The sequence below is a fragment of the Trachypithecus francoisi genome, unplaced genomic scaffold, assembly GCF_009764315.1.
Source record: "Trachypithecus francoisi isolate TF-2019V2 unplaced genomic scaffold, Tfra_2.0 Lachesis_group5, whole genome shotgun sequence".
Classification (NCBI taxonomy): Eukaryota; Metazoa; Chordata; class Mammalia; order Primates; family Cercopithecidae; genus Trachypithecus; species Trachypithecus francoisi.
Window position 1 is genome coordinate 96,943,490 of NW_022681470.1, and position 14,650 is coordinate 96,958,139.

The following is a 14,650-nucleotide window of genomic DNA, read 5'->3' on the forward strand; positions in this document are numbered from 1 at the left end:
CTCAGCACTTCTCCCTCCTGCTGCTGTGTCAGGAAGGATGTGTTTTCTTTCCTTTTTGCCATGATTGTAAGTCTCCTGTGTCCTCCCCAGCCATGGAGAACTGTGAGTCAATTAAACCTCTTTCCTTTAGAAATTTACCCAGTCTCGGGCAGTTCATAGCAGTGTGAGAATGGACTAACACAGTGCTTGCTAGGGGAATGAGGGTGGTGGTCATGGAGGAGAGAACAGGAAGTGATTTAAGTGATTATTTACAGTACCGTTTTTCTAGGGTGATAAAGAAGTTTTAAAACTAGAGAAAGGTGGTAGTTGCACAACATTGTGAATGTACTAAATGCCAATGAGTTGTACATTTTTAAATGATTAGGCTGAGGGTGGTGACTCATGCCTGTAATCTTAGCACTTTGGGAGGCCAAGGCGGGAGGATCCCTTGAAACCAGGAGTTCAAGACCAGCCCGGTCAACATGGCAAGACCCCATTTCTACAAAAGAAAAATTTTGAAAATTAGCCAGGCATGGTGATGGGTGCCTGTAGTTCCAGCTACTTGGGAGGCTGAAGTGGAAGGATTGCTTGAGCCCAGGAGTTCATGGTTGCAGTGAGCTATGAACATGCCATTGCACTCCAACCTGGGCAACAGAGCAAGACCCTGTCTCAAAAATAATAATAATCAGAGATTGGAACCCTCATACATTGCTGGTTGGAATGCAAAATGATGCAACCATTCTGGCAGTTCCTCCAAAAGCTAAACAGAATTACCCAGCAATTCTAATGGTAGGCTTATACCCAAAGGAACTGAAAAGAGGGATTTAAACAAATCGTTGTACTTCAGTGTTCGTTGCAGAATTATTCATAATAGCCAAAAGGTAGAAACAACCCACATGTCTATCTACAGATGAGCAGATAAACATAATGTGATATATACATACAGTAGAATATGATTCAGCCATAAAGAGGAATGAAGTTCTGATACATGCTACAATATGGATTAAACTTGAACACATTATGCTAGTGAAATAAGATTTTAAAAGGACAAATATTATATGATTCTATTTACATGAAATATCTAGAATAAGCAAAATTGTAGACAGAAAATATATTAGAAGTTACCAGGGGCAGGGGAGTGGCAGGAATGGGGAGTTATTGTTTAATAGGTACAGAGTTGGGATGATTACGTTTTGGAAATAGTGGTAATGGTTGTACAATATTGTGAATGTAATTCCTGCCACTGAATTGTATACTTAAAAGTGGTTAAAATGGCGAATTTTATGTTACATATATTTTACCACAACTTCAGAAGGTTATTGTAATTTACCAAAAACCATTGAATTGTACACTTTAAATGTGTAAATTGTGTATTATATGAATTTTATCAAAACAAAGCTATTTAAAAAAACAAAAAAGATAATACTAAAACTACAAGTACAGGCTGAGCACAGTGGCTCACACCTGTAATCCCAGCACTCCAGGAGGCTGAAGCAGGTGGATCACTTGAGGCCAGGAGTTTGAGACCAGCCTGGCCAACATGGTGAAACCCTGTCTCTACTAAAAATACAAAAATTAGCTGGGCATGGTGATGGGCACCTGTAGTCCCAGCTACTTGGGAGGCTGAGGCAGGAGAATCACTTGAACCCAGGAGATGGAGGTTACGGTAAGCCGAGATTGCGCCACTGCACCCTAGCCTGGGTGACAGAGTGAGACCTATCTCAAAAAAAAAAAAAAGCAAGTACAACCAAACAATAAGAAGATGGCAGAGTTGACACTTGTACTACCAGGAGCCCTTTGTCAGTCACGTTACAAAATTAAAACAGCAACTGACATGCTCAATTTCACGGATCTCGCTTTAAATACTACTGTAAGATTTTTCTAGTAGAAAAATGTGAAAATATTATTTGTATTGATACTAAATAAAACTTTTAATTGTTAAAATTAAGTGGTCTGGAAACTATCAATCTCGCGTGTGTGATATTTTGTTTTAAATGTTTTGTAGATATTGTTTATTGCTTAAATTAAAATTGCCCAACCAAGGGACCTTGAAAATATATATATTTTTTCCCATTTCTGCCTTCTCAGGTCCTTCCTAAACATTCCCTTCACCAGCAGAACTTTTTCAAACTCATCCTACTTACCTTTAACTCTCTAAAATCTTACAGTACTGTGACCTGAATCTTACTTAATTCTCTAATTTTTTAACAAGCTAGTAAGCCAAAAAGCTCCTCCGTATGGATGGATGGATGGATGGATGGATGGATGGATGGATGGATTTGAGACAGGGTCACACTGTTGCCCAGGCTGGAGTGCCGTGGCACAATCACAGCTCACTGCAGCCTCAACCACTCGGGCTCAAGTGATCCTCCTACCTCAGCCTCCTGAGTAGGTGGGCCTACAGGCTGGTAGCTTGAGTTCAGGATTTTGAGACTAGCCTGGGCAACATAGCAGAGGCTCCATGGGAGGAGAAAAGATGGCGAAGAGAAGCAATTCACAGTTTTTGGAATGTGTCTAGAAGCACCTACGTGGAGTGAGGGAGTTGCAGCAGGAGGGAGGAGAGCAGAAAGAGGCAGGAGCAGGGGACAAGAATTGGAAGGGGAAGGGGTTTGTAGAGTCAGGGCCATGAAGTGGCCCACCTCCAACATGGGCCCCGTTCAGCCCCTTTGGGTGGCAGAGTCTGAACTAGGAGAAGTGCCCATGTGTGACCACAACCAAAGAACTGTGTCTGTCTGTTAAGCATCGTAGCAGTGGGAACCCAGGCCCACCTGCTGGGAGCACCCAGAGGTGAGCCTCACTCTTGGGAGAGGAACTTCTTCACCCGATCCTGGGAAAGCAGTGGTGGCTGTCATGGAAGCAAGGGTGTGCTTGGGTAGCTATCATCATGGAAGAAAGACAGGCTCAGTGGAGGATGTGCCTCAGTCACCTCAGGGAGCCATTGGAGACATGGCAGAGGTGACAGCAGCACCAGCATCCACCCTGGGCCCCTCAGCAACCTCCCACCCTGTTTTCCATGTGAGGAGCTGGGGCTGCCCCCTTGGCCCTAGTGGCTCCTGGCTTCTTGGGCTGCCTACAGGAGGCCAGGAGGAGCAACCCTGAAGCAGGGTAAGAAATGACACGTTGCCTACCTGCACAGGTTGGAGGTGGCTTTGCAGCTCATATACTAAACTTGGGGCACCTTCTGTTAGACCAGTATTCACACCCCAAATAGTGTATGCACAATTATGAATGACTTTAATGAAAATGAAGGTCCCTGCTGGCTGCCCTGGGAACATGTGCCCAACCTTGAACTGTGGCAGTTCACTCGCCTCCTGCCAGCCCTCCCCAGTCCTCACATTTGTGCTTCCAGAGCATAGCAGTCTGGCCAAGTGCAGACGGGGAGGGATAAAAACAAGAATGTCAACTTCCAGGGGCAGCTGACCTTAACCTTTTCATGAGCATATGTGCAATAGATTTAATGCAAGACTTTTACCCTACTTGGGAGCAGCAGTGTTAAAGAAGACATACAGAGGCTGTTTATGAAGAGGCAGTATCCATCTGCAAGTAAAAAAAGATGAATTGGCCCATAACGCTTCTCTTGAGTTGTTCAAACCTACTGCAATACAAGTAATTAATTGTGAAAAAGTGATAGCTATTACTCAGTTACAATTTGCTAGGCATTGTGTAAGCACATTATTTGTGTCACCTTCTTTACTCCTTAGATACTATTGATAGCCTCAATTTACATGTGAGCAAACTTTGTGAGGCTTAAGTAAATTCCCAAAATCACACAGCTACTCTATTAAGTAGGTACTCTTATTCCCATTTTATAGACGCAGAAGTTGAGGCAAACCTGGGATTTGTATCTGGGTCCTCCTGGCTTCAGATCCCAAACTTCCAGCATCAGGATTCACTACCCCTCCGTGATGACCAACACAGAAGTGCGTAAAGGTGTGATGGTGTAAGTGACGGATCCTGGAGAAGGCAGAGGTGGAAAAGACACTTCCCTTGTCACTGCACTTAAGGCCAGAGTTTCCAATTTGCAATTTTGAAAACATATTTTATAAAAAATAATACCCTGATCAAGAAATTGATAAAGTTTCAGGCCAGGCATGGTGGCTTACGCCTATAATCCCGACATTTCAGGAGGCCAAGGTGGGAGGACTGCTTGAGCCCAGGAGTTCAAGACCATCTCGAACAACACAACAAGGTCTCATCTCTACAAATAATTTTTAAAATTAGCTGAGCATGGTGGCATGCACCTGTGGTCCCAGCTACTGAGGAGACTGAGGCGGGAGAATCAATTAAGTCCAGGAGGTCAAAGCTGCAGTGAGTCATGATCACACCATTGCACTCTAACCTTGGTGATAGAGTGAGACCCTGTTTCTAGGAGAAAAAAAAAGAAATTGATAAAGTTTTGATAATAAGGAAAATTTTGATAGTGGTATATCATTAGTGTCAATGTTAGGATCAGAATAAAACTCCTCTAGAATAATAAAGTAATGAGTAAATAAAAGTGTTAAGGACTGGAGTGGATGTTACAGAGTAGTCGCTATTATACATTAGCCTAATGTACATAAGCCGAGGCAGGAATCGAAATGAAATAAATGTTCTAATTTAGGAGACAACACTTGGGCTGTTGATTGCCTCTGAAATACATTATTGTTCTTCAGAAAAAAAAAAAAATCTCAACAGGTGTAGATAAAGGTGACAAAAGGAAAACGTACTGGAAACAAGATTCAGGAATAATATCTACTTCACCCAAATCTAAAATATAGGAAAAATGTTTTCATAAAGTCACCCAAGCGCTCAGTTCATTTATAAAACACCCCCGCAAACGTTAGCAATTTTCTAAAGAACTCTAGGGTTGAAACACTGAACTGTAGCCCTTGAAAATGAGCCTTAGCCAGAAGCACCACCTTCACCCCTCCCCTCTCTTATTTTGTCTCTGCTTCATCCCTTCTCTCCCAAAACACAATCTTCACAATAGGGACATGCCTCCTCCATCACCCCTACCCTATCCATCTCTGGGTCAGAAATGTCTAGGCTATTGCTAAGATACAATCATGGACACCAGTTGTTTTCTTGTCTGTCATCTTCTATCCCTTCCTCCCAGTCTTCTGAAAACAGAACCATGCTGACTTGGCAGAAAGCCCTTAGAGTCAAGCTGGGTGAGAGGACTGCCAGTAAAACCTGGCCACTTGACAAGCTTTGATCGTCATAGCTCCCCACCACCTTGACCACAGACATTAGTCCAAGGAGGAGGCACATAACCTAACATTAGAGTCTTTCCTAGGATTTCATATGTGGATGATAGGTGAAGGAGAAAACAGATTGAGATGGATTTTGGAAATGCCATCCATGAGGCTTGATGTGTGGATGGACAAGTCATGTAACCTCAATGAACTTGAGTTTTCTTCTCTTTACAATGAGGGACTTGAACCAAAGGCTCTTGGAGGCACCTCCAGATTCAGTCTGAGGGTTCTGTGGGGCTTCACCTATGATTAGGTCAGTTCGTCTGGTCCAGTCATGCCCTTTCAGGGATGAGATACCCGGCAAAATTATGCATCCAGGGAAAATTTCTCTTTCATAAGCTCAGATACAAGGTTGTCCCCTTTGCCATCATTTTGCCCTTCTCCTTATCAAAATCTACTTTTAGGTTCCCATTTAAATTAAGAAGTAAAATACAATAACTAATTTTATGTTATTGTATGATATAATAAACTAATGTAACATACTCTTACATTATGACCCTTCACAGGAATATTTATATTTTACTTTATTTATTTATTGTAACAGAGATGGGGGGAGCTCACTAGGTTGCCCAGGCTGATCCTTGAACTCCAGGGCTCAAGCAATTCTCCTGCCTCAGCCTCCCGAAGTGCTGGGATTACAGGCATGAGCCACCCAGCCCAGCCAGAATACCTACATTTTAGAAGAGAAGCAAAACTTTATGATGAACGATGCGTGACGCAATAACTATCAACATCACAATTTCTTAAACTCATTCCAAGGTTCCCCCACATAGAAACATACACAGTCTTCCTTCCCTTCACAGCCTTTGGAAGGTCTGTGTGTGCTTGTATGTGGTAGGTATTATAGAGTCAATGTGGGAGTGAGCATATTTATGTGAATGTGTGTATGTGCATGTATGTGCATTTGTGTTTATGTGTGTAAGTTTATGTATGTGTGTGAGTGTGCATGTATTTGTGTGTATGCAAGTGTGTGCGCACACCTGTGTATATATTGTATAGACGTGTGTGAGTATGCATGCATGCATGCGTGTATGTGTGTAAGCATGTATATCCACATCTGTGGATGTGTGAGTGTATCTATGTGAGTGTAGGTGACTGCATGTGCCCGTGCATGTACTAAAAGAGCCAGTTAACTCTGGAGCTGCAGTTGCTGAAGGTGGGGCGGAGAGGAAAGCTCACAGTGCCAAGGAGTCAGGCCAGCTCAGGCTAAGAGAGGGTGCTGGGGAGAGCGCAAGGCTTTCTCTCTCACCCTGGCACCAATAAACTCTACACTGAAGCGGTTATAGCTGATGGAGCCACCAAGGCACAGTGGCCATGCCTTGTGCCCAGTGCCCAGCTGTGGGCAGTAGAAGTGCCCCTCCAAGGAGGCCACAACTCCAGAGTTTCCCTGCGCTGCTGAAGGCCAGGAGCCACAGCCACAGGAAGGAAAGGACTTCCCAATGAATTATTTCTGTGTCTTCATAGACAGAACCCAAGACAGCCTCAGAGCTACACACTTGCAGACAGCCCAGCTTCCAGGAGGGAAAGCCATAGTCAGGCTGGTTTAGTATGACCCAGTCTTTTCAGGGCACTCAAAGAATGGAGTGTCATTGTTTTCCCTCATCCTCCAGAAGCCCAAAGATAGAGCCCTACCAGCCCCCAGGGGAAAAAGAACCTGTTTTTCAGTTGCTAATTATTCCTGCCTGGGCTCAAATGGGAAGAATTCTGAGAAGGGGCCCTCCGCAGCGCTGACTGAACAGAGTCCTGAGGACTGGCTGGGGAAAGGGGAAGTAGAGAACCGTGCCTACGGGGGATCTGGAAGGGAAAGGTACCCAAAGAGGGAAAGGGCTCCTTGTCTGGGGAACACAGAGGTGGGGTGGCTGGGGGAGAACCTTGGGAGGCTCCCCTGCAGGGACAGTGCTCAAGAGCCCCTCAGGAGCCTCCTGGGGCCTGAGGAGGACTTGCCTGCACCCCACCCTCGTCCTGGCTGCTGCTGTGACTATCAGCAAGGACAATGCCCTACTGGGGCCACGAGACTTGCTCCGTAGCCATCTGTTAGCCTGTGTTGAACACACTTCACCCCTGGGATGTTCCTGACCTTGAGGGAGGGGGCTGGTTCCTGGGCATCCTCAGCAGCTGGTGAAGTCCACATCACCTGTATTTGGAAGCCTTAGGAGCTTGGCCCCTGAGCTGGCTCAAGCACCTGAACAGCCCTGCTTCAGAGTCCTCAGAGGAGAAAGGGGCTCGGGATGTCATGGGTGCCAGTCATTTAATACGCTTCTTAACAGGAAAGTGGCCTTACTTTGTACCCCAAGCTGGTAAAGCAGATATACTAGTGGCACTGTGTGGCTGTCCCACTAGTTTGAAAGTATCCCCTCTCAAGCTATGATATGGATTTGAGGAGGAGAAGATTGCAGTACAGGGCTGGCCAGGGCCTCTGAGCCCCACCTCAGCATGTGCGCATTGCATGCGCGCACACACACACACACACGCCCCTTCACACACACACACACCCCTTCAGGATGTCACCACAGCTTTCTGAGCTTGGAGGTCGTGCCTCGCTGCCCCTTAGCATTTCACAAATAGGAACTCAGTTCTAGTTGAGCAGTAGTCAGGGCTCTGACATTTCTGGAATGGCCTCGGGTTTCCCCTCAGTCCCAACACAGCTCCTGTTTCTGTTCCCTGCCGAGCGCCCCCGCATCAGCCCTTTGATCACACTGGCAGCTGCCCACACAGCCAACTCCTGCCTACCAGCTGTGTGGCTCCCCTAGGAGAAAAGTCCCTGTGCCATGGCCCAGTAGGCCCTTCAAGTCCAGCCTCCCAGGGTTCCTCTGGGCAGAGCGCTCAGTAATCATTTATTTTAGCTCCCATCCTGTGTCCCATGTTTTGTCAAGACAGTCTTTTCCCTGGTCGTGGTGAGTCCTCACCAGCCCTGGACGGTCTGAGGGTGGGTTTGTGCCTTTCCCAAAGCTGCCCATTGGCACCTTTCTCCTGTAGCAAAGACCAAAAACCTTAGAAACCAGATGAAGCACAAACTATGAGGTACCATAGAGCCAGCTGATTCATTAGTTTCAACATGCAGCAATTACTTTCCTTTTCAAAGAGTCCTCTGTGGGTGTCCAGGTGTAAAATGAATCTCAAGAAGGTCCCTCCCAGAGGGAACCAGGAAAAAAATGGCTAATCTGGGAAGAGTCAGACTAGATCTGGGGCGGGCAGACAGGCAGCAGACTCCTGGAGGGCCTGGGAATGAGCTGAGAACTAGGGGGCAGGACCAGCAGCCCACAGGATAGGATCCAGTCAGAGGCATTTGGTTTGGCTCAGGCAGTATTTTTATAAATTACGATTGCAACATCTAAAAGTTAGAAGTTTTCACATAAAAGTCTAGATTTGCGCCAGCTTTTCTTGAAAAAGCAGAGACGCTGGCAGCTGGGCCTATATCATGGTAACTCCCACATGGAGTGAGGCCAGGGTTGCCCCCAAGTCCCCTTGGGTCTGCCCACCACCCCTATTATGCACAGCTGCTCTTACCCAGCTTGCCTCTGACCCTTAGCTCTGCAGGTCAAGGAACCCAGCTTTCCTGAGGGCAGGGCAGCCTTGGCGGGAGTTTGACAAGGAGCCCTCCAGAAGTTGCCCGTGGTAAACCTGCAGGGGCTGAATCTTCAGGTGGGATCTGACGTCTAGAGAAGGTCCTTCCTCATCCAGAATGGCCAGATGGGAATCCGCCCGGACAGCACCACTCCAAAGTGCTGGGAGTCCCACGATCCCATGGGGAGCCAGCCAGTCCACATCAGGGGAGCTCAGCACATGTCCAAGGTGATCTGAGAAGGGCTCCCAGGGCCACCCAAGACAAAGAGGGCTTTGGGAGACTTCTGGGAATGTTAATCATCTTCATGTTTCCTCTTAGTGGTTAACAGTAAATGTCTTTGAACAAAACATGTCCTGTGAATTTGTTCAGGGGGCAACAAAGAGGACAAGGTGGGGAGACTGAGTACTCCATAGTCAGCCTTACAAGGGAAGGAAACTCCAACTCCAAAAGATAGAGAAGTGAGAGTGACTTTAGATCTGGAACCAAGAGCTGATCTGCTGAACCTACCAAGGCCTTGGTTACTCCTGCTCTTTCACGGTGAGCCAAAGAGATTGCTCACGCAGTGGTATTGCTGGAGCCGGGTCCTACTGGTTTACAAAAGCTGATTGGGCTCACCTCCTCCCAACTGCACAGTGACTTCATATTGAGAGCTAGAAATCAGCCACCATGGGAATATTTACACTGCAGAAATGGGCAAATGCTACAAATCAGAGCTCCCCCAACCTCACCTCCAGCCCCAGGACAGACTGTTACATGTTTGCCTGCACACCACTGCTGGCTGTGCTGTGGACCACCGGCAGATCAGGCCCAAGACGTGCTTCTGGGTACAGGTCATACCCCAGGAAGAGAAGCTTTCAAACTCAACGTGCACCCACATGTCCCAAACTGGAAATGAACCAGGCCGGCAGTAAGCTAAACCAAGACGCAGCAGAAGTTCTCAGTTGTGCTTAGCCGGCACTGGCTTCCTCTTTTTTTCCTGATTGTTTCTCCAGAGACTCCAGGCCTGAGGAGGGGCTTTCTTGTCTCTGAGGTGAATTTTCTTTATTTTCTCTGAGCTAAATTCATACAGAAGGAGAAGAGTTGGGGCTAAAGTTCATGTTGTCACAAAACCCATTCAAAGTATTAGCTGAGCACCTTTCCACCTCCCTGGAGAGTTGACCACCTGACCCACACTCAGGAAGGGCTCTACATTGCGGAAAGCATCCACAAGATGTGTGGAATGCTGGGAGGAGGAGTTGGAAAGGTGGAAAGGAGCACTTTCTCAATAATCCTAATTTTCTCTTCCTGGATGGCCTTGGAAACTTCCTTCACTCTCCTCCAGCCAGCCTAATTCGGGGCCACATCCATGGTTGTACCATCAGTTATGGATGTTCTTCTCAAATACCCTAATTCTTTCCTTCTGTCATGCCCTTGATCCAGCTAGAGCTGCTCAGCAGCATCACAGACAGTGCCAAAGCCTCCTGGTAGGGAAGTGAAAGTTGACCTCCACCAGTTGTCAGCTCCTTCCCTTCTCCTGTTTTCCCCTGGACCACATCATCCAGCTGAACCTTGGTAATTATCCACTCAAGAAAATAAAGTGATACAGGAAACAAATGTAACTGTAGTGTGTGGCAAGGCTGAGAGCAAAAGTTACATAATCATAATCCTGTAAATATTTGAAAGTCAATTTAACCAAAAATCATCAAACAACCAACATAGGAGGCAACAAGATATCCAGACCCCACTGGGATCCCCATGGGAAAATCGCTGGGTGACAACCCGGCTCACGTGGCACTCAGCCAACGAAACAGCAATTTCCTTTCCCAGGTTCACCTACCGACTTTTTTTTTTCTTTTAATTGAGACAGGGTCTCACTCTGTCACCTAGGCTGCAGTACAGTGGCACAATCTGGGCTCACTATTGCCTCAAACTCCTGGGCTAAAGTGATCCTCCTGCCTCAGCTTCCTGAGTAGCTGGGACCACAGGCACACACCACCATGCCCAGCTAATTTTTTTTCTTTTTTGTAGAGTTGGGGTCTCATTATGTTGTCCAGGCTGGTCTCGAACTCCTGGGCTCAAGCAATCCTCCCACCTCAGCCTCCCAAAGTGCTAGACTTACAGGCATGAGCCACTGCACCTAGCCACCTACTGACTCTTCATTTTTTTTGAGACAGAGTTTCACTCTTGTTGCCCATGCTGGAGTGCAATGGTGTGATCTCGACTCACCGCAACCTCCGCCTCCTGGCTTCAAACGATTCCCCTGCCTCAGCCTCCCAAGTAGCTAGGATTACAGGCATGCGCCACCACGACCAACTAATTTTATATTTTTAGTAGAGACAAGGTTTCTCCATGTTGGTCAGGCTGGTCTCGATCTCCCAACCTCAGGTGATCCACCCGCCTTGGTCTCCCAAAGTGCTGGGATTACAGGCGTGAGCCACCGCACCTGGCCCTACTGACTCTTCCTAGGAGGACAGCTCTTTCCTCCTGGGGCCATCTTGCTGGATCCAGCTCCCAGCTGTCAGGGTCACCTGAGGATCCCCTCTGGCTCCCCACTCGCCTTTCCTCTGACTTCTCTCCAGTTCACCTACCCTTCTTAGGATTTTTCTTTTCCATACTGTCTTCTCAAGTCCATCCTTCCAGATCAAGGATGGACCCAGGGAATGAAGGAACGCCAAGTGCCAAGGGAGGTCTGGGCAAGCCACAGGCACAGGGTGCCAGCTACAGCTGTTGCGGTAAACTGAGGACCAGAGAGACAGATATGGAAAAACAGGAGGATGTTTATTTTAAGGTAGGCACTGGCTCAGTGAATTCACATCCAAAAAGCTGAGCATTGAACAAAGACTGAGCAGGATTTTTATAAGCAGGCTTACAGAAGCAAAACAGAGGCAGTTAATCATATAATGACAGGTCATATAATCTATAGCATAACTGATGACTTGGCATAACTTGTGTCTTTGCATAGCTGGTGGCCTTGTAGCTGTGTGGAAAGAAAAAAACAAGAACTGGCTAAATACAAACAGACATTTGTCCATTTTTTCCCCCTTCATCCTTGCTCCAGACAGGGGATGTCTGGAGCCTATCCCTTTGGTTTCGACTTCTCGAACGGCGTTATCTTATAACTGTCTTTGAAGTGAGCTTGCTAGGCAGAGGAAAACTTGTTCTTCCTTTCTTTTTAACTTTTGCCTTGTCACATTCTGGGCCTTGGCTTTTACTTCTCAGACTAGGTCACTATGACCTTCTTATAGGCTTGTCTGTTACTTTTCTTGGAGTGAATGAATGTAGCACTTATTATTATTATTATTATTATTTTTTTTTTTTTTTGAGACGGAGTCTGGCTCTGTCGCCCAGGCTGGAGTGCAGTGGCCGGCTCTCAGCTCACTGCAAGCTCCGCCTCCCGGGTTCCCGCCATTCTCCTGCCTCAGCCTCCCGAGTAGCTGGGATTACAGGCGCCCGCCTCCTCGCCCGGCTAGTTTTTTGTATTTTTTTAGTAGAGACGGGGTTTCACCGTGTTCGCCAGGATGGTCTCGATCTCCTGACCTCGTGATCCGCCCGTCTCGACCTGCCAAAGTGCTGGGATTACAGGCTTGAGCCACCGCGCCCGGCCTATTATTATTATTAAATTTCTGCCTCACAGCAACGGCTGTGGCCCAGGGCTGAAAATGAGTGCTGCCAGATCTTCCCACTTATCTGGGGAGGGCAACCAATTCAATTGCTTAGACCCAGAGCCTGAATCAATTAAAAAAAAAAACTGGTTCCAGCTGGGTGCGGTGCCTCATGCCTGTAATCCGAGCACTTTGGGAGGCTGAGGCAGGTAGATCAGCCAAGGTCAGGAGTTTGAGACCAACCTGGCCAACATGATGAAACCCCGTCTCTACTAAAAATACAAAAATTAGCCGGGCGTAGTAGCAAGCGCCTGTAATGCCAGCTGCTTGGGAGGCTGAGGCAGGAGACTTGCTTAAACCCGGGAGGCAGAGGTTGCAGTGAGCTGAGATGGTGCCACTGCACTCCTGGGCAACAAGAGTGAGACTCTGTCTTAAAAAAAAAAAAAAAAAAAAAAAAAAAAACTGGTTCCCCCAGTCCTTGAGGATGTTTAATTCAAACCTTTGCACAAGGTGAGGAGAAATATTTATATTCCAGTCTTCTTCTAGGACAACAAAATACAGAGGGTGAACCAAATCTTTTAAATTTCCGCATTAAATCAGTTTCATCTTTTGGAATCTGCCAAAATTTCATAATCATCACAACTATTATTATCATCATCATCATTGTTATGATTCCACCTTTGCACAGGTCTGATTTTTTTTTTTTTTGAGACAGGGTCTCACTTGGCCTTCCAAAATGCTGAGATTACAGCCATGAGCCCTGCATGAGGCCTGATCTTTAGAGCATGCTTTTATTTTAGTCAATTTAAAACTGGGACTTTTTTTTTTTTTTTTTTTTGAGGCAGAGTCTTGCTGTGTCGCCCAGGCTGGAGTGCAGTGGCACGATCTCGGCTCACTGCAAGCTCCGCCTCCCGGGTTCACGCCATTCTCCTGCCTCAGCCTCCCAAGTAGCTGGGACTACAGGAGCCCGCCACCACGCCCGGCTAATGTTTTGTATTTTTAGTAGAGACAAGGTTTCACCGTGTTAGCCAGGATGGTCTCGATCTGCTGACCTCGTGATCTGCCCGCCTCGGCCTCCCAAATTGCTGGGATTACAGGCATGAGCCACTGCGCCCAGCTGCTAAAACTGCGACCTTTAATTGAAAATTGGCAGTTTAAATTCAATAGAAGACACAACACCACCAAATAAAGCCCACCGCCTTGCAGATGTTGGCTGAGTGTCCCTTCCCATTCACAAAGCCTCACTGCCACGCTCACCTCACTCCCAGCACTGCCTGCTGACATCAGCCACTCCCTGGGCATGGGGTTCCCAAAGCATGAGAGTATACCTGCTAAGTTGTTTCCTCCCAAATTATTTTCTGCCCTCCCCATCAAGCCCTCCCCCACCCCCAACTCCTATCCCCAACCAGAGACCAGCAGGTGAGACTCTTCTGTGCTAACCCTTGTCTGGGATATAAGAAGAGGTGTCGGCCGGGTGCGGTGGCTCACGCCTGTAATCTCAGCACTTTGGGAGGCCGAGGTGGGCAGATCACCTAAGGTCAAGAGTTCAAGACCAGTCTGGCTAACATGGCAAAACCCCATCTCTAGTAAAAAAAAAAAAAAAAAAAATTAGCTGGGTGTGGTGGTATGTGCCTGTAATCCCAGCTACTCCGGAGGCTGAGGCAGGAGAATCACTTGAACCCGGAGGCAGGGGTTGCAGTGAGCCGAGATTGTGCCATTGCTCTCTAGCTTGGGCAACAGGAGCAAAACTCCGTCTCTCTCTCTCTCTGTCTCTCTCTCTCTCTCTCTCTCTCTCTCACACACACACACACACACACACACACACAAGAGGTGTCTAAGGCTGTGAGTTGCTTTTCTGAGTCACAAAATCATACCAGAGTTTTCAGTCTGGTATACACTGCAGAGCACATACCACATACACTCCACCAGCACCCTGCAATCAAGGTACAGGCTTCCCTTATCCTTCTGGAAATATTCTTGGATTTTCCCTCAGAACCACCAGGCAGCTCTCCAAGGCTCTATATACCCCATACTATTTGTTTATGTACTTGTTTACTCCTTTTGCAACTCAAGCCAGTCCTGCTGCCTTTTCATGCCCAAGCAGCATCTGCCCCTCCCCAAGCACTGGGTGGGGCTCTTAGACCAGTTAAAGGCGCTGAGCCTCTGTGGGTGTTGCAGCACACCAGCCCAGCCTTGCCTAGCGCTCTGAAAGAACGCCTGCAGCAGAAGGGAGAGAAGTGGCCCCAAGTGCAGCTGAAAGCACTCCTTGGGAGTCAGCCAAGACCCTCCAT

At 47.2% G+C, this 14,650-nt stretch overlaps 1 protein-coding gene across 10 annotated transcripts in view; it reads left to right on the forward strand.

Annotated features, from left to right (window-relative positions):
* The window catches only part of THEM4 (thioesterase superfamily member 4), a 62,068-nt gene extending 53,032 nt beyond the window's left edge, over positions 1-9,036 (forward strand). For 5 of the 10 annotated variants that reach the window (XM_033196039.1, XM_033196047.1, XM_033196048.1 and 2 more), the window contains one exon: positions 3,792-4,152. In XM_033196039.1, the coding sequence (XP_033051930.1) occupies positions 3,792-3,907 (116 nt within the window). In that variant the 3' untranslated portion in view covers positions 3,908-4,152. Of the gene's footprint in view, positions 1-3,768; positions 4,154-8,742 lie in introns of those variants that run through there. The other 5 variants (XM_033196040.1, XM_033196041.1, XM_033196042.1 and 2 more) reach the window with 5 other exon arrangements.
* The last annotated feature ends 5,614 nt before the right edge of the window (positions 9,037-14,650 follow it).